Below are 20,687 nucleotides of genomic sequence, written 5' to 3'. Positions count from 1 at the left end.
TGGATTACTCGGAAGGTTAACGACAAGCAGTGGGGGACAGGAAGTCTGTCTCATACTCTGAATTGAGGCAAAAAAAGGTATTTAGAACTAAATTCCATTTGGCATTTGTTTACCATAGTTATGAACGTTTACAGAGGTTTCCTCTGAACTAGAATCTGAGTCAGACATTTGTAAATGTAACTCTACATTCACGAAAAAGTAAAAGTCCATGTGGGTTTATCTGCCTTTGGAAGACTAAAAATGCCAACTGATGGACATGTGGTAACAAGATCCAAAACTAGTCCATGACAAGAAGGATCTAAAGATGGTGTCAGCCAATGCATCATTTATACTACTATTTCTACTACTAAAGGTCTACAAGCTAGAAGCAGGGCATCAGCATTAGAGACTAAGAGCTCTGGAAGACTATCCAGCCCTGGACAACCTGCAAGGAAAAATGCAAAATGAAAAATGCAACAGTGACTGCACATTCACAAGCAGCAGAGGTGTGTATCTGGGTAACGCAACAATGAATTTTTGCATGGCATTATGCAAAACAAGGTTTAAAAAAACAGTGCATCTTTGCAGTGGGATACTGTGGCTACAGCTCATTCAGTCATGACATAACTAACAAAAATGCCACGTTCAAAAGAAACAAAGCAAGTGAAATGATCTGCAACTGTGGAAGCATTGACTGCACTCTGCTGCATGGTCAGAAAGAAATGAGCATCATTTGATGTCCCCCCAATTTACTAATGACAGTGGCAACACCAGGTGAGTCTGTTAGAAATATGATGCCCTTTACAGAAGGAGCTGGATAAGGTAAGCTCTGCTCCGAAAGGCCACAAAGTAAGACCCTGCTGAACATTTGCTATGCAATGGAACTTGTATCTTTATATGTTAACTTCTTAATGTTATATGTTAACTTCTGTGCTTATACATTACCCACTTAAAAACTGATACTTACATTATCAATGCTTGTACAAAGGAGTGAACGAGAACTCAAATCAAGACTTTGTAGCTGTAGTCTTGCAGATTCCAACTCTAATGACAGGCATTCAGTTTGTTGTTTCTCAGCTTGTAACTTTGCCTCCATCTCTGCAGTCAGATTAATCATTTTCTGCTGCCATTCCTCCATTTCATCTACATGTTTTTTTGAAAGAAAATCCATTTCACTTCTTGATGCCACCAGCAGCTGTTCTAATTCTTCAATCTTTTTATTTTTATCCATTAATGCTTGAACAACTTCATCAAATGGCACAGTAGATTCCATTTGTTTTTTTTCAAATGACTCTGATTCTTCACTTTCTATCTGTATGATATGCTCTTGATTTTCCTGACTTAGTAAACTGACCTCATCTGCCTGCACAGGTGCTGTCTCTCTCTCCTTAATCATATATCCTTGGCACAAAAACTGAGAATTTTGGTCCTGGGATTCAGACCGTTCCATTCCCAAAGACACATTTAACACTATGCTTTCATTTTGAGGGTTTGCGTTGCTCAAATTCACCTGACTTGAGGGTTTCTCACCATACTCCATTTGTTCCCCAAACACAGCCTTTGAAGCCATTCCTATTTTACTGGAAGGAGAGTTGGTACCATCATCAGTTAACATTTCATTGGTGTCTTGCTTACTAATATCAACTAAACCTGAAGTAGCAGTACTAAATGTACCCATTCCATGCTCTTCAACAGTGGAAGAACCATCAACCATCTCAGTCATAAAAACACTTCCCTCTCTGTTCCTTGTTTCACTGAAACATTCTAGCTCAGACAGCTTTTTGACTTTGATATTGTACTGCTCAAGCAACTCTTCATGTTCCTTTTGTAAAGCTGACAGTTTTTCATTTAATTCATCTACGTGCAGTCCAAGTTCCTTCTTGGACATTTGCAACTCTGAACAGCAGTGGGGGTCTCTAGAAATCTCTCCTGAAATACTATCACATGTCATTCTTTCCTCAACTTGGGTTTGCACTTTGAGGTGTTTATTTTCATCTTTCAGGCTCAGTAATTTGCTGTGTAGAGTGACCTTTTCCGATTGTAACACCTGCATATCAGTTTCACATCTTTGCAGCTCTTCTGTCATTCTTTTTCTTTCATCAAGAAGACTGATGCACTGAGTTTTTGAGTCCTTAAGGTCATTAGCTAGAGCAACCATTTCTTTGTATAAAGCTTCAGATATTTTCGTCAATTCTTCATATTTTAAAGGTGATTTGCTTAAGGACCACTCCTGATCAGAACTGTGAATATGGCAAGATTTTAAATCATGAAAAAGTTTGTCAATCTCAGACTTAATTACATTACTTTTATCACTCATTTGGTCATGCTTATCTGGAGTCTTGAGAGGGAGGTCATGTTCCATCATTTCAAAATCTGAGCTGACAGTTTTAGACTCTACACACACTAATTCCTGTCCATCAAGGCCTTTTTGCTTTCTCAGGCTGCTGCATGTTTCTGCATGATCATGTTTTTCTTTTAAAGCTGTCTGTGCCATTTGGAGTTGGACCTTAACATCTTCCAGCTCATTTTCTTTCTTCTTAAGGTTGTCACTTAGCAGTTTTATAACAGCATCTTTCTCCCTTAACCAGTCATTGCTCTCTAAAATTCCTGATGTTACAAGTGATGGTGTTTCTTCACTTTCTTCAGTCTTAAACACAACATTCTTAGTTCCAGAAAAGTCATTATCCACTGCTTCAGATTCTGCAAAGATCTGCTCCAGAACATGGGGAGCGGACTGCTGTTTCAGATAGCCATGTTCAGAAGACACCTCTCGATAACTGTGCACTTCCATGCTGGAGTAAACCACCTCTGATTGAAGGTGGTCTGATTCCATCTCCTCGCCAAGTATGCTTTCTAAAGATTTTTCTTTCAATACTGATTGCATCTTTCCAACTTCTAGTGTTGAATCTTCAGTCTCTGCTTCATGTTTTATAATTTCATTCAGATACTCCACAGAATTGTTTGTAAATACCGGTTGTTGTTCCAATGGTGAGTGGACTTCAAGAACCTCAGAACTCCTTTCTTTTAACATTGCTAAATGAATGTTGCTTTCTTCCTGTGTACAATATTTCTTGCGGAGTTCTGCAAGTTCATTCTCAAGTTCAGCACACCGTTTCATTAATGTCTGATGTCCCTGATCATGATTTGCTGAAACAGTCACTACTTCACCAGCTATTGCAGAGCACACCGCTAGTTTCTCTGATGTTTCAGGGAGTTCCCAATTCAGTGCTTCATTAAGATTAAGAGTTTGACTTTCTTCCAAACTTTGGAGAGTGTTTTTCATATTTAAACCAACTTCTGCAGAATGTTCTTCATCTTGTTCCATTAGCGCTGATTGAAGGCTTAGTTTTTCCAGTTTAGTTTCTAGATAGCTGTTGTTGTGTGTTAAGGAAAGTAGCTCTGCACGTTTTTCCTCAATTTCCTTTACAAAACTCTGAATTTGTTTATCTTTTTCACTAATATTATGCAACAAGGCATCTCTTTCCTGTAGATAATTATCAGCTGTTTCTTTTAAAACATCTATTTCCTTACTCATGTGTGCTATCACATCTTCATGCTTCTTTACAGTCACAGAAATGCTTGCTTCAGTTTCAGTTTTCTCAATTTGCAGCTGCTCATACCCAATTTCCAGTTCAGCATGCATGTGTTTTTGCATCTTTAAAGAGGACTCAAGGGAAAGCACTTGTTCTCTTAAAACAGCCAACTCATGCAGGCTTTCCTCTGCATCGCATTTAGCTCTTTCAGCTTGGTCAATTTTTAACAATAGTGATTTTTCTTGTTCTTTTAGAAATTCATTTTCAGATTTAACTTTAGTGAGCTCTTGCTCAATGGTGCAAAGATTGCTCTGTAAATTAAGAATTTCTGTATCCTTGTGCTCAATAACAGACTCTTTAGCCTTTAAGAGCTCACTTGCACTCTCAAACTCGCTCTTTTCCACTTGTCTGTTCCTTTCTAAATCTGTTATCTGAGAAGTAAGCTCAGAAATCTGTAACATCATATTTTCTATTTCCTTACCATACTTCAGGTCAGTACACTGAGATTTTTCTTGCAATTCTTTATAAGCACAGCTCTGAATCTCCATCTCTCTAGTTTTGTTTGCCAATACGTTTTTGAGATTGTTAATCTGCAAATTCAATTTTTCTTTTTCATCTTCCAGGGTGCTTATCATCTCTGTCTCTGCCTTATACACACACTGATTTCTTTCAACAACATTCTCTAATTCACAGATTTTGCTGTATAGTTTCTCCTTCTCATCCTCTGAGTTACTTATAAGCTTTTCATTTTCATGTTTCCATTCAGAAAGTGATTGATTTTGGTTCTTTAATTCCTCTGTTTCTTTATCCTTCATATTAATGGTTTTCTTTAAATCCTGCATTTCTTTCTGCATCTGCTCTAGATCGAGTTCCTGCTTTTGAAGAAGTTCTTGGGCACTATGTCGCTTCTTCTCTAGGTCAGACACAATCTGCTTCAACCTTTCAATCTCTAAATGTAAAGCTTTGTCATCATTCTCCAGTGAATCCCTCAGAGATTTTAATTCCATCTCCTGAGCAGCATTTTTATCTAAAATATAAGGAAAACAGCAATGTGTAAGTAACTAAATCAATAAATAAAAACTTACACAAATACAGCTGAGATGCACACCTTCACTGATCATAGAGGTGTACAAATAGTTAACTATATAGGACAAGTATTACTTGTTCCAGTAATCAGTACGATTTTCACAGCATTACCTGTGGTGCAGCTCTGTCTACTGTTGCTCTCGCACTCTAGTCATCCCAGTTTATTGTTGGTATATAAAATCACAAATGGCTTCACAAAATGTATCAGTTATGAAATGGGGTCTACCACAATTATATGTAATCTGACTGGAAACAGCCATCAGTAGATTAACAACCAAGTAAATACTGAAAACATAACTATACGTGAACTCTCACGACCACAAAAAAAGTTGCTTAGTAGGTAGACGCAGGAAAACAAAAGTATCTCAAACTATACTATATTTTTTTAAATGAAGAATTAGAGTTTAATCAAATTTGCATCATGCATGGGTGACACTCAAATTGTGCTACTCATATCCTTAATGGAAGAAAGGCACTTGATTATATCATGGGAAGATCAGAAGTCTATGGGGCCCTACCATCAAAGCAGAAGTGTGGATATGTGTTCCAGCACTGACACTGCAGGGCAGCTTTCCTGGTGACAGCAATCTTGTGATGCCGGTCTCTTCCTATTTAAGATAGATTCCTATCCCAGAGACTTCCTATACTCTGGAACAAGCTACCCATCTATGTCAAGCAAAGTTCTTCATTAGCACTCTTCAAGAAAAATCTTGAGGAGTGGATGGGAAATAGGAAATACACCCCGGGGATCACTTCTGTCTCTCTGCTGGACAGTGGCACAGGAAAATAACTTTCTTGGGTGGCATAAGCTATGGAACCTCGCTGGCTACGCTTGCATAGGCCCTTGGACTGATAGCCTAGTACCTACCTATGAACCTATAAGTCAGTGGCAGCTTATGCCGATGTTATTGAGTCCACTGTGTGTCATGGAAAGAGTAGACTTTACACAGTAGCAAAGTCAAATCGGATTCATTCTTTATAACTTCTATCATATGTTTTCTATACAAAAATAGGTCTAATGAGGCTAACCATGTTCTGAATAAATAATAATAAAGCAGACTCCTTCTATTCTTGGATTTACCGTACAGATACATGTCATCTAACAAACGTGGAAACCCTTTGCCAAGTGACAAACTCGCACATCTCATGCAAATGCATTTTTGTAAAGCACTTGGAAAGCATCTGCAAACCTGGTAGCATTAGTTCTCATAATTTCTTGCAAGATTCTGGCATGAGCAGAGTAATATAAAGAAATACACTTGCCTTACCATTTTGTTACTGGCCGTTTACCTACAAGGTAGTAACACCAGGGTAAAAGAAGATTACCCAGGCCAGAAATCACATGTCTGAATCACACACAATGGACTTCTCAAATGGCCAAACTTAAGGAGCCATGGCTAAGTCAATAAATGTTTGGTGAATGGTCTATGAAACACCAAGTAAACAGAGACAGGTGTCTGCAAACAAGACATTCTTGAAACAAACACTGGAAGTAGCTGCGTCAGTAGTGGAGTGCGCCTTAACTGCAATATTTACCTGCAAGTGGTCAATTTAACAGACTGATATCAAAAGCCAGTGCAGCTGACAATCCTACCAGAAAGTCCTTCCCTCCCTGAAGCAGACAATAAACAACTGTCCCATGTTTGCATGCTGCTCAAGCAGTCCCAGCATTGCCAACTCACATCTGGACTGCAAAGGGTCGTCTTTAGATAGTTTTCTGCCATCAGCAAGAAAACCAGAAGATGAATGGACTAGTACAGGGGAAATAACTGAAACCACTTTTGAGAGAAAATTTAGATCAGTCTCTAGGGACATTCTCCTTTGAAAGACTAGCTAGAGTCCCCTACACACAAAGGAATGATGTTCCAAGATGTGATGTGCAGAGATGATGGCTCCCAGGGAACACCAGCTTCCAATTAATGAAATTCAGAGTCACCAAGCTTTAATTTTAAATCATAAGCTGAATTGCTTATTTAGCCTAATCACATGAATGAGAACATAAAACAGATATTATCGGCCATAAATCAAAACATTATGATCAAAGTACTTGAGGTACACAGCCTTTAAAAACAACAAATGCATAACAAAGAAAGACATTTCCAGAACTAAAATTTAGTCAAAATAAAATGTGACAAGTCAAATTGATATCTGTTAAAAGTAAGGTCAAATAAACATGTTTCTTGGGACATCTTGAAGCAGACCAGAGCGGGACACTCCCCAAAGCCACTAAACTAGAAAGACACAGGGCTTAAAAAGAAAATGGAATACCTGCTCTTCCATCTGTACCAAAAGAACTATCAGCAGACCCTAGGTAGCACAATTCTACATCTTAAGTAGGCAGACAGTATGGAATAATAAGCTTCTTCAGGTAAGAGTGATCAAATCAAGCATGAACAAACACCAGCATTCTACTTTTGAAGATAATACAAAGTCCATCAGGAAAGCAAGACCAATCACTGCAGTACAAAATATGATGATAACATACTATACCACTAAGTGACTGTACTGATGATTTTTGCAGATGTAGTCAAACAAACCTGACATTGCAGAAGTCTGGGCTAAAGGGCACAAGGGCAGTTCAGGCGAGAGGAGACCAGACCCACAAAGTAGAACTAGTCAACATATACACAATTTCTTACACCTATAAAATTACCCAGCATCCATCTGCCTGTCCAGCACTACAAAAAAAAAAAAAAAAAACATTCTACATGACTATGTTCCCAGTCAGTCATGGTGATCCAGTGACCAAACACTGTCTACAAGCCTAGCAAATCTCCTGGGCATTGTCTGTACTCGTATACGGTTGCTAAGGCCTGGAACTCCTTACCTGTATCTATCAGGTCTATACCCTCCCATCTTTCAAAACCACTTAAAGATGCCTAGCAAAAATCTGGCTCTGTTCTTGCTCAAATCTAGGATAAATTATATCCCTAAATGTGAAGTATATTTTCATTCATTACTCTTCCTTCATCACTTACTTCCTTGTTGCTATCTAATCTTCTTCCCCAGATTTCTCTCTAAATATAGCATGTTTTTCCTATCACCTCATATTTCAATTCCTATTTGTATTAGACTAAATTACCTTTACTTTCTCTACAAAATGTCTACGGTTTCTCTAAATATTAAATGATTGTCATATACCTTTATCGATTTTTAACCAATGTTTTTATATTATATCTAATTATAATTTAAACTGTAAATGTTTGTTTTATTTTTGAATATTATAAAATTTTCTTAAAATGTTTTGTAATCATTCACAGATTTTCTTCCCGGGCTTCTGCTGAAAATGGGCTGCTATCCATTTTGACATTTGATTACCAGGAAAGTCCATCAATCAATCAATAAATAGAAGTTGGAAGTAATAAAGCTGATGAATTTCCTAGAGAGGAATGCAGAGTCATAGCCGCAGTCTTGGATGAATTAGTTTCAACTGATTAGACAGCTATAGATGAATGGCCTCCACACAGTTTGCCAGGGAATATACATGGAGTATATGTTCCAGATGGAAGGAGAGTTAAAGTAACAAATCTTAAGCATGACAATGATGTGTTAACCTCTTCCCTACAGGTAGCAGAAATACCAAGATAAAGTCCTGTGGCACTCCACAATCCAGTGTTTGGGAATCAGAGGAATTCGAGACAGACTCCACCCTCTTGCTACAGAGTAAGAGGAAGGACATAATGAAATCCATGACAGTTGAAGAAACTGCAGTAAGTATGCAGACAATCGGCATGCCAAGGTTAGTGTCCAATGCTGCACAGAAATTGAGCATGATCTGGAAAAGAGTGCAATCGCTGACCTTTAGTCATACAGAGATATCCACAGACCTAATATGGGCAGTCCCAAGTACTATAAAGAAAGAAAGATTGACTGAAAAAAGGTTCCGTCTCCACCAGGCTGAGCTTGAACAGAGAAATTAGGCTAGAATGTCCTCTTTCCAGCTTGGTGCAGAGGTTAAGGTTGCCAAGCTGGAATTCCTATGGTTCAGGATATGATTCTCTCAGCCCTCTTTGGCCTACCAGACATTGTTCTCGGGTCACCTCTGAGAAGGGATCTCAGGTCACCTCTCAAAAGGGACGGTGTGTACAGTGGGCTTATCTGGTTAGCAAATGGGTATTTTCCCCTTTAATTGCTTTGTATTTAGGGCTATTGCCATAGAAAATACTGGAGACTCAAATTCAGGGATACAACTGGTACGGTAATCATGAAAGTTAGGTTTACATGCAGATGATATTTTGTACCTAATAAATCACGAAAAGGACATCTCACTGTTGTAGAATTTTTTGAGACAGTTTCAAGTCTTTTCAGGATATAAAAATAAATTATGTTCATAGTGGTAAACTATATAACTGCACATTAACTAGTTCAGCACTACCCATATTTATGGGGGCATAAAATGAAGTGTGTAGGTGTATGGATTAAAAAGGATTCTGTAAAGGTGGGAAAAGACAAATAGAAGATGTTACAAAAACTGAGAAACTGAATGCTCTTGATGGATATGGACAGCAAGATACAAGCAGTGAAAATGTTTTTAGTCTCTCTAGTTTTATATACAGGTCAGCATATTTTTATCAACCAAGAAGTGAGTAGAATTAAAAAGTTGAAGGAATTTATTTTGGAGGGGAAGAGGGAGAGATTTGTGTGGGATAAGTTGATCTACCCTTTAGAATAAGGTGGTTTAGAATTACCTGATTTGAAGCTTTAAACATAACAAGTAGAAGGGTATAAATCAAAATGAAAAGGGAAGATGAAGAAAGGGGAGAAAGTTTGTGAAATAAGGACAGAGTAGAATTTTGGATGCAAATGCTTAAGGAGAACCACCACTACCATACAGATTATGTTCATAAAATTGCAGAAAGTAGTCTAAAAACTAAGCGAACAAGGGACTGGAGGAATGGTGATTTTGCCAGTAGGGATGAGTGCAAGAATAGGTATAAAAATTGGCAAGAAGGTGGGAATGGAATTTACTGGAGAAAATTGGCAAAGGAACCAAGGTATTAAGCACAAATAAGAGAGGGAAAAGAACCAGAGTTGGAAGAGACCAAGCACAAGTTTGAACTGCAGATAAGAGACTATTTTTCCTACCAGGGACTGATAGAGTATCGGGAAAAAAAGGAACAGGGGGTGCCAAGTCTAAATGAAAGATCAGCTCTGGTAACGATTTAAGTAGAGTCTAGAGCAGAATAAAAAAGTATTTACCGTAATATGTTCATTCTCTGTTGTCCATTTTCATTCTTCCTTAACTGATAGGTTCAGATCACAGACTTCAGTCTGACTCTTTCTGATCTAATCCTAGAATATTTGCGCTCCATTTACCCATAATGCCCCACCGACCTATGTACTTCAGACCAAGCTTGCTGCCCCTAGATGCAAAAGGGCAACCAGTGACAGAGAAAAGCAGTGGTAGCACAGAAAAGGGGAAACTGGAGCTCAATCAAGGGAAAGGTTCCTATACAACTCTTAGATATCTCTCCAAAAGTACACAAAAGGAGTAGGCGGGCAGGGAGTACAGAAAGACTGAAAATGGACAACACAGATGGAACACTATGGTGAGTACATACGTTTTGAATTTGTTATTTTCATTCATTTCTCAACTGATGGAACAGAATTCTCCAGCTACTGTAACCTTGGGAGGCCCCTAAGGAAGGATATTCCAGAGCACTGCTGAGATAAATGCCGATCGATTCCTAGAAATCAAATCCAGCTTGTAATGAGAAAAAAAAAGTGTGTGATTAACCCAAGTTGCAGCTGCACAAATATCATCCACAGATACTCTTGGACAAAAAGAGCTGGAAAAACAGTCACAGATCTTGTTGAATGGGTTCTAGGATGATTTGGGAAAGATAAACCCAGTTTGCCACTGACAAAAGTGAAACAATCAGTTAGCCATTTGGCCAATGTAACTTGAAATACTGGATTACCTAATCTGGTAAGAGAAAAGGAAACTGGTTAGATTATAAAGTCTGTGGCTATATGAAGGTAGAAGTGAAACTGTCTATGCACATCCAACAGATGTAACATATATTCTCCACCGGTTAATTCATAGTGATACCCTGTCATTGTGAAATATCAGATAAGGAGATTTTGAAGACAGAGGCTGGAATTCAGATAGTCTTCTAGTCGTTGTAATAGCCACCAGAAAAATTTTTTTTCTAATATAGAAATTTTAGGTCAGCTTTGGCTGAAGGTTTAAAGGGAAGGTGAGTTAAGGCCTGAAGCATTAAATTTAAATCCCATGGAGAAGCATCTTTTAATGAAGGTCTAAGCAAAAAAAGCTCCCTTGAAAAGGCCTTGCATAATTTAGATGAGGCTAATGTAGAATTATTTTCACCCATGTGGAAATTAGAAATGGCCGCTAACTGAACTGTAACAATGGAAAAACTTGCTCCTACATTACAGATTAGGCAAAAAAATTAAAGGAGAGTTGGTACAATTGCTGAAAAAGGGTCCAGGTCTTTGCCAAGGGCCCAGAAGACAAATTTGCCATTTACTCTTGCAAGACTTTCTAGTAAGCCTTATGAGAAGATATTAAAATATGACAGACTGGGAAAGAGAGCCTGGGCTATCTAGCAATTAGCAGAACTGGAGTAACCATGCTGTCAGTTTGAAGCCTGTTAAGTCCAGATGAGTCATTTTTGTTGGGTGAGACAGGAGGTCTGGAGTTGGATCCAGAACCCATGGTGGATATAGAATATGAGGCGATAGGAATGGGAACTAAACCGGACGAGGCCAAGAGAGAGTAATGAGGATAACTGTGCTCTTCAATCAAACTGCTTTCTGATGAAATTTGGGAATTAGTGGCAAGGGAGAAAATGCATACAGGAGTCCCAAGACCAATCATGAACTAGAGTATCTCTTGGTGACTCTGCAGATGGAGGATCAGTTGCAAAGAACTCACTGCACTTGTTGAGGGGAGAGGCAAATACATCACAGAATGGTTGGCCCCACTGACAGAAAATTCTTTCAGTCAAATTGATATTGAGAGACCACTAATGAGGCATCAGAATGGACCTGCTTAGTTTGACTGCAGTCACAGATTTCCCCAGGATGTGCACCGCTATTAGAAAGTGAGAGAGAGACTGTCCATTGCCATACTCTCATAGCTTCTCAACAGAGAGGGTAAGATCTGGTTCCCCCTTTTTGATGTACCAGACTACCAATATGTTTTTGTCAGTCTGTATCACAATTTTCCTTGATGGGAGTGCGTCTTGAAAGGCCTGTGATGTTAGAAAGGACAGCTCTTCATCTCCAGGATATTGATATGCATCTTGGCCTCTTTGTGGGACCACGTCTCTTGGACTGTCCTTCCCAAGTAGTGCTGCCACCACCTGAGCTGGGAGGCATCTGTGGTCACTGTGGCCTGGGGGGGGTAGAACAAAGGGACAGGCCTTCGCGGAGCTGGTTTGAATGACTCCATCATAGAAGATATCTTTTACATGCTTGAGTGATCTTGAATAGCATAAAGAATGGATATTGGAGAATGCACCATTCAGTCAACAGAGTCTGCTGAAGGATTTTCATATGGAATCTGCCAACAGAACAAAGGTGATAGCAGCTGCCATGGAACCCAAAGTCTGTAGTATCAATTGTGCTGGAAAGGATTAATTCTGGATCACTTTCTTGACTTTGGACCAGTGTGTGCCTTTTTGAGTGGTGGGAAGACAGGCTGACTGTGTTCAAACGAGCACATAGAAACTCCAGACTCTGTGCTGCGATGAGCTGATATTTGCTGTAATTGACTGCTATTCCTAGATGAGACCACAACTAGAGCAAGTAGTCCCTTGCCTGTATTAGTTGATGCCTGGTTGAAGCAGTATGGAGCTAGTTGTCTAGATATGGAAACACCTGGAATCTCAGCAGTGCAGTGTCAAGTAAGCTGCTACAACTACCATGCATTTGGTGAACACCCTTGGGGCTGTGGTGAGACCAAAGGGAAGTGCTCTGAACTTGTGATGACTGGCTCCCATCTGGAAGTGTAGGCTTCTCCTGGAGCTTCTGTTCATTTTGATGTGAAAGTACACGTCTTGAAGATCTATCGGGCACATCCAATAGTCCTTCTGCAGTGGGGGCTCTGCTATTTCCTTTGTTGTACCTGCAGCAACAACCATGGCATCAACAGGAACTCCCTTATTTCAGTCCGCAAGGTCTTGGGGGGGCGCAAGAATGTTATCCAGTCTTTTAGGTATTGGTTCAGTGGTCTGGCTCCTTCCATGCTCACTGAGAGATTAAGTCAAACAGCTCATCAGCTGGGAGGGGTCACCCAAAACGTAGATGGGCCAGAACCAAAGCTTCCAGGAACACAGATTACTCTCGGGACAGGGTATTGGAAGAACAACCACTTCTTTGTTTCAAGAGCTCCAAGATACCTCTGAAGGAGATGTCACGTGGTAATCTGGGGTACCCCTCCACCTCATCAAAATTACTGTCCTTTGAGAGAGATTCCTGGGGTGAATCTAAGTGCCTCCCTTTTACATGTCCTCTTGTAAGGGACTTCCTCAGTGGGATGCTCTGAGGAAATATTGGAAGATATAGCAATGCCCTGATGGACTGGCTGGAGACTTGCTCGGGTTGGCTGTCCCAGTGGAAGAGTTGATCAAGGCTCAGGACACAGAATATGAGGAAGGGTTGTACGATCTGATGGAAGGGGGGCAAAGACATCTATCTCCACAACATCGAAAGCAGAATACCTAGGAGAAACAGAAGTCGACAGTTCTGAAATGGAAATTTCTTGGTTCACTGGCTCCTGCAGCCTCATCATCAATCCACCCCCAAGGCTCGGAGAGAAGTCACTGCTCCAAAAGGTTCGGAGTCAACTCCAAGCCCAAGGATCCTTGGCCAATGTTTAGGTTCAGAGTCCTCTGCTTCCAAAGTACACAGTGCCAGTAGACTCAGGGGAACCAATGGAGTCGAAGAATCAACATTCTTCAGATCTGAAGTAGACAAACCCAGGGATCTTGGATCGGACAGCTCACAGAAGGAGAGATCAAAGGGGAAGTGGTTAGTTGCGTCTCAGGCCCATAAGGGATCAGGGCCGGGAGAACTCTTTTCTGTATCTATGCTCTAAGGAACTTCATCCTCCTGTCCTTTTCTGTTTCTGAAAGGCTTCTGCAAGACTTAAGACAGGAGGTAGTGGAGGGAGGTCTAGGCAACTCCTCTAGGAAGAGATGGAAGCTTGGATGAAACAGGATCCGAAGGACGTGGGTACGGATCCGTGGAGATCTTGCACTTCAATGTCTCGGATAAGAGACTGACGGATCAGACTTTAGGACCTTGGCAGGGTCCCATTGAGGGAGCTGAAACCAAACTAGAGGGACGTTCCAGAAACTTTTACCTTGTCATTAGTTTGAGGATCGACTTTAGCTTTTTCAGACTTCTTAGGGGTTTCAGCCCCAGCCATCAAGGAGGAGGATTTAGAGGGTGAGAGACTCCGCAGAATCAACTTATTTTTACGATCAATAAAGCTCCTAAAATTAAAACCAGAGCAAATTATCAGTCTACATCAAGGTGGGCCGGTCCCAGACAATAAAGACATTCCCTATGGGCATCAAAATTTCTTATGCCTACAGGAAATACACTTTTTAAAACCAGAAGGTTTTCCTGATATCTTATCAGAGCTACCAACAAAAAGGCAGTAACAGCAAGTTCTTGGCAAAAAGGCAGAGAAGCAACAGAATTGTGCTACCTAACTATACTAACAGACCAAACAAGATTTTTTTTTTTCTTGTTAAAGAGAAGGGGAAAGGCAAAAAACTACCAACAATGATAGAAAGTACTCGGAGAACAAAGGAATACCAGCAATGGTAAGAAAGTACAAAAAATGGTAACTTGGCTCTAAAAGGAAAGGAAGAATACTAAAAATAGTAAATTATGGGAGGAAGAAAACAGGCAAAATACCAAAAATTCAGTAAACAAAAAGCCACACATTTGGAAAGCAAAAATCCAAAGTGTACACAAAAACATTTGAGAGAAAGGAATCCACATCTGAAACATCCTGACGGCAAACAAGATGTGGGCTACATCAGGTTGGTGGGGGCATTGTGGGTAAATGGAGGAGGTCGAAAGTTCTAGGTTCCAATGATCTCGAAGAAGTGCCAGAGTCCGATCAGAGTCTCAGATCTGAACCCATCAGTTGAGGAATGAATGAAAATTATAACATCGGATGCTGCTGTTAAAAAGGGATGTTAGTAGGATATATAAAATATCACATGATAAACTAAAAGAATCAGAGAAGTTAGAAAAGGTTGGGAAGAGAGACTGGAAAGTCAATTTACAAAGGAGCAATAGAAGGACAGCTGCATGATTTCCAAGTATGCAACAAAGTCTAAAAGGTTTAGAAATTTTGTTTTGAAGGGTTAGCAGAGGTATTTGTATACCCAAAGATGATTTTAGAGAATTTTTTTTCGGGTAGTTACGAACTGCTGGAGATATGATGGAAAAACAGAGAGGTAACTGGGGATGTTTTTTTTTTCTTTTTGGAGTGTAATGAACTGGCAAATTTTAAAAATTCCATACAGAGTACACAGTTAGAAATGTTGGAAGACCAAATAGCTGTAACTAAGGAAATTAACTCTTTTGAACTGGGACACGATCTTGTGAAGGGTGAAGTGTATAGAGAAGGAAAAATATTAGTGTGCGTATTTCACTTCTAATATGCATTCATAAGATGGATTTCTGAGTGCTTCTCAATGCACCTGATGGTTTACTTTTTCCTTAATATTACTAACTGCTGACAGGGTAGAAATGTAAAGTTTGGTTCTCTACAGAAAAGTTCAGTTATATAATTCAGAACTCATGCCTAATATTTTCATAAACAAGGAGTCAGGATATCCAAGTTAGAAAAATCAATGCTGTACCGTTCATTTTTAATTGGGCAGTGGTGGTTCTATGTTATAATAATCCTGCTTTTGATGAAACAGTACAAATGTTCTGTGAATCTGTTGTTCATGGAGACAGAACCTTAGTCTTCAATATATGTGTTTCTCATTGCAATAAGAAAGATTATTATTCTATGCTGAACTGTGTTGTGTGAAAGTTATTTGGCACCTTAATAGCTTGGTGCCATGTGTACTTGGATTTCTGAGCCATCTATGTGCTGCTGCATTAGAAATTGCTACTAGCTTTCTGCCAGGCAAGTTTCTGGCATATCAATATGCAATTTCAAAATCTCAGCAGAGTCTAGGCTTTACTAAAACTTTCATTAGTTCTTATTGTATGTGAATAGGGTAAATTGCATCAGTCTGGGAAACTGGGTGCATATAGAGTCAGTCATACTAACAGCATTAAGTTATCTAATTGTGTTAATGTAGTCTAGTCAATATATACAAAGAGAATATCCCCTTGCCACAAGGGCTGAGTATCCCTTGTCAGGTTCTAATTCAATAGAAAAGGAACAGAGAGAATTCCTACACTGGGAGTTTGAGTAACCCAGACTATAATCACGTAGCTATTCCTTTGGTATGAGTGAGGGTTTTAATAAAAGGATTCCAGTACACATGGTTTAAAAGAGACTGAGTACAGAACTCCAGGCAGATATACGTTTAAAAAGTAGAGACACAGCTGTAGTTATTTTTGAAAAATGGTCTGAGCTCACTAAAAATGACAGTGCTTTACTGTTTCTGAGAAAAGGTTCACTTGATCCAAAAATTTTAGAAAATTTAAAATCAATTGAAATCAAGTGTAATAAGATACTACCCTCTTGCTGGTCAGCTTTTCATGACTGGCAAGAAGCAGCTAAAAACTATGGAAAATGAATCTGTAGTTATAAGCTTAAAATATAAGTTAGCTAGATTAAAATCACAGCTTCAGGCGGCTAATACAACAGTAAATATGTTATAAAAATGTGTACATGAGAAATTCAATTTCTGGAGTTTGTACCCATTAAGAAAGAGTCAGAATAGTCAGAGGAGGATGACTAGCCTTACTAACTTCTACATCCCCTCCACCTTATGATCCAACCCATACCTCAAGAAGCATGTGATGGTCATAGCCCAAGATGCTGACAGGCTAGCTTATATTTCTAAGTTAGCCTAAGTGTTTTTCCCCCAAAGGAAAGACCTACTTAATATTCTGAAGGATACTATCTAAAATATTTTTATGTATCTTATTTTCCTGTCAGAATTTTTATATGAATGGTTCCTGTTCTTGTAAACTTAAATCGAGTCACTCAAAAACAAACTCACAGAACTTCTTTTTGAAAAAAGAACTTCAGTCTGTTCTAACACATAAGAACCTTCTTTAAAAATGGACAAAAAATTAGACCACTTCAAACAGAAATGTTAAAAACAAATGCAACAAATACATGAGATTTTAAAACAGAAATCTCAAATATCTGAAATAGAAGATGCTCTAAATGATTTGCAAGGGAGATTATTGGAAGATGAAAACAATGTTGAATTCCTATTGAAGCAAAACAATTTACTACCAAGTAAAACTGATTACCTGGAAAACAGATCTCCGAGAAATAAAATTCATATTTTTGGATTGTCTGAAGGAATAAAAGGGGAAAGCATGGTAAACTTTCTAACATCCTGGCTGCCTAACACTAAGTTTACCTGAAGCTATGTCATATGGTATTGAGAGAGCACACAGACCTTTGGTTGCTTCATTTATAAAAACATAATTCTTCATTGAGATCTACTATTGTGAAATTCTTTTCAGCTCAAGAAAAAAAACTAATCCTTAAAAGAGCTTGGACCAAATCTCCTATCAAAATAGAAGACAAAATAAGATTTGACAATGACTATTCTTCTGCTGTGATGTCTAAAAAGAAACTTTTACTACCATTGAAAAAAAAGCAAGATAAAGTCCACTTGCTATATCCTTCTAGACTTAATATTCCTTTCTGCTGAAACCAATTCTTTTAAAGACTTGGACTTTGCTATGTTATTTCTGAAAAAACAATAAAATATTAGAACAAGTTGAAGAAATGGACTGGAACAATATCTCATTGAAAAGACAAGCTGGGGGAAATGGACGGAAACAATGGAGAAAAATTTAAAGGAAAAATGACAACTTGGTATGCTTCAATATTACTCAACATCAGTGTATTAATTATTTTAAGTTCTCATGACAAAATTTATTTTAACATTAGTTCTTAAGGTAAATACATCTTAAATCCATCTTTTCTCTTTTTCTTTATATATAATCTCACTGACTAGTATACTACATATAATTAGCACAATTTATTTTAGTAAACATGCAAGTAATAAATATTCCATCACATATGTCAATTACCACATTCTATATATACCAGGTTTCCTTTATATTTCCATCTTTATATTTGTCATAATAATATATATGCATACGACAAATATTCACAAAGTGATGCAAGTTTTTTTTACTTCTTGTTTCTTCTCACTAGATATAATGTATGAATATCTTTCAATCTGGGGTTCCATGATAGTTATCTCTTACTTATTCTAGTTAGATTTGAAATGCCATATATAGGTGTTTCTTTTTTTCTGGGCATATTTGGACATATTACTAATACAGCTAATGTTATTAAGTGATAAGCAGTGTGTCCTTGATGTGCTTATGTTGGCTGAGTTCTGGAACATTCATTTTACTTGCTGATGCTTTGGTTTCCTTGTTTGACAGTCAGTGATAGATATGTTGCTTATGTTTTAATTGTGAAGCTATTTCTCCTTTTATTTTTATACTGTCTATTTTAGTGGTCTATTAATAGTATTAAAGTTTAAATTATAAGTGGAATGAGTGCTATGAGTGTTTGCTTTGAATGTTTTGCTTCACTTGTTGTTTTTATACTGAAATGCGTGTTTTAGTTGCTCTGTTAAAGCCACAAATATCGGCTGAGTTATAACAGAAGTATAGTGGCTTGTATACTTACTTCAATAGCTTAAAGCTGTTCTTTTACTTTCTACTCTTTTGAAACAACTCAAAATAGATGAAAAAGTTGCAAGCTATCGGAATTAAAAAATATATATATTTATAAAAAAGCAGTAGAAAAGTGGGCAGGGCTGGTTCTTGCATGTCAGGAAGTTTGCAGTGCGGACGTACAGTGTAAAAGATCAAAGTGCATATAAAGTGCACCAATTTAAAGGCTCCTTTGCTGATATTAAATTTAACATGGGAATCAAATATTCAAATAGGAAAATATTCATTACATTTGTGAATCAAAGATAAATATTTCTTTTTTGATTTTTATAGTCTAAGCTGAAAGATTAAAAGATAACCTGGATGCCATGCCCTTCTTTTTAAAACCAATGGGAATTCCTTGCTTGATTTTTTTAAGTTTTGGATTTGTTCTAATGTTCCTGTAAGTGAATACATTGAACTAAGCTGAAGTCAAGTTACAAAGCAAAACATTTATAAATTTTAATACAGTAAATATTTACATAGGAAAGCTGTATAATTCTATGGGAGTATAGAAATTATGTATAAGCATGCCCTTTAACTGCCCAGCTTTACCCAGTAAGTCCAGATTTAGGGCCAATGTTTTTGGTTTGCTCCTTGTGGAATTTGTTGTTGCCTGGATTCTTGTGATAGACTAGTAAGAATTGAATTCTTTGGATGAAGGAAGACATTTGACATTCTGACCGTATCTTACAGGAAATACATGCCAACCTAAGATCCTTTATTCTGGCAGTTTTCTGGGTTTGTAGGAGCAATTTTTGATGTTTGCCATATTTGTGGGCTGAGTCCTGTCATTGTCTTTAGCTTTGTCCACATTTTTATTTCAAAAAGTTGAGAGCCAAGTGTTTAATCTAGTCCTTTCATAGCTTTATATCAATAATGGTGACTTGGATAAAGTATTTGCAATAATGCACTGTGACTGTGGGACTGGGTTATTTAGTTCATATCCCTACAGTATACGTTCATCAACAAATCAGCTAAGTTAAAGAATCTGCTTTTGTTCTGTAAATGTGTTTCAATAATAATTTTCTATTAAGGAATATCAAGTTAATAATAGCTAAACTGTCTTGTGGATTTCATAGCTAGATTCTCTATTCTAAATTTAAAAGTTGTCTTTTATGAGTGCATTGATCTACAGGAAACATACTGCAAATAATATCAATCATATAGTTCTAACAGTATTTTCAGATCTATTTATTTAAAGTACACTCATTAATTGTGTTGCTCTTTAATTTATACATTATACTCAAATCAAAATAAGGAATCATTACGGCATTGGTACCTATTTTAAATATGCCTAAATGTTTTTGGAAAAATAATTTTTAGTATTGAATTTAATATGTTGAACATGTCTGACTACTTTTGATATATTATACACATCTATTTCCTTTCCAAATAGATAAGAATGGTTTAATTTATATTACTGGGGGTATTTCAAGTTCGAACAAATTGATTATGTTTACAGTAATTAGTACATCTTAATTATTACCTTTCATGCATTACATATTGTTAAGGTAGTAGACGAATGCTTGATCCTGACTTGTAGATGGATGGGAGTGTTTGGGTAGGTTTGCTATTCAAACTAGGAGTTTTATATTCCATGGAAAGAAGGGAAATAGAAATTTATTTTCAGTATTTTATAATATTTTTTTTTACTGGTGTCCACTATTAACAGTAAGTTCAGTGTTAATATGAAAACTTAACTATATATTCATTAATAAGCAGTTCAAGTTGCACAGGAGAGGTTCATTGGCAAGATTATATCTCCAAAGGCATGAGAACACTATTAGAATTCTTTTCTTACATAAAACATGACATACCTAAAGTGTATATCCATCAATATTAATGGACTGAATAATGGTTAAGAGGGATAGCTTAAACAAATTCCTAAAAAAAAAAAGAAGTTATGTACTCACCATAATGTTCCATCTGAGCAGTTATACTTCATTTTTCTGCAACCTGTGGGTATACGGATCCGAGCCGGCAACTTTTTTCACGCATCTGCTCCAAGCTCCTCCCCTTACCCACATTGCCCTACCATCTCCTATCTTCCTTCAGATCAAGTTTGCTGCAACTAAAAACATAAGCAACTCAACCCAATAAACCAATCCTGAAAAGACAGGACAAGGTCCGGGGGACGGAAGGAGGGAATGTTGCAGAAAAATGAAGTATAACTACTCAGATGGAATGTTATGGTGAGTACATAACTTCTTTATC

General features: G+C 37.8%; 1 protein-coding gene across 1 annotated transcript in view; it reads right to left on the bottom strand.

The window, feature by feature from the left end:
* Window positions 1–20,687, bottom strand: part of CENPF (centromere protein F) — a 1,545,100-nt gene that overhangs the window by 805,573 nt on the left and 718,840 nt on the right. The window contains exon 12 of the mRNA XM_044061312.1: window positions 947–4,539. Within this exon, the coding sequence (XP_043917247.1) occupies window positions 947–4,539 (3,593 nt within the window). The remainder of the gene's footprint in view (window positions 1–946; window positions 4,540–20,687) is intronic.

The sequence above is a fragment of the Protopterus annectens genome, chromosome 1.part0 (genome assembly GCF_019279795.1).
Source record: "Protopterus annectens isolate FY-2018-M chromosome 1.part0, PAN1.0, whole genome shotgun sequence".
Lineage (NCBI taxonomy): Eukaryota > Metazoa > Chordata > Ceratodontiformes > Protopteridae > Protopterus > Protopterus annectens.
The sequence above is the reverse complement of the archived record's forward strand: the minus strand, read 5'-3'. Positions and strand labels throughout refer to the sequence as shown.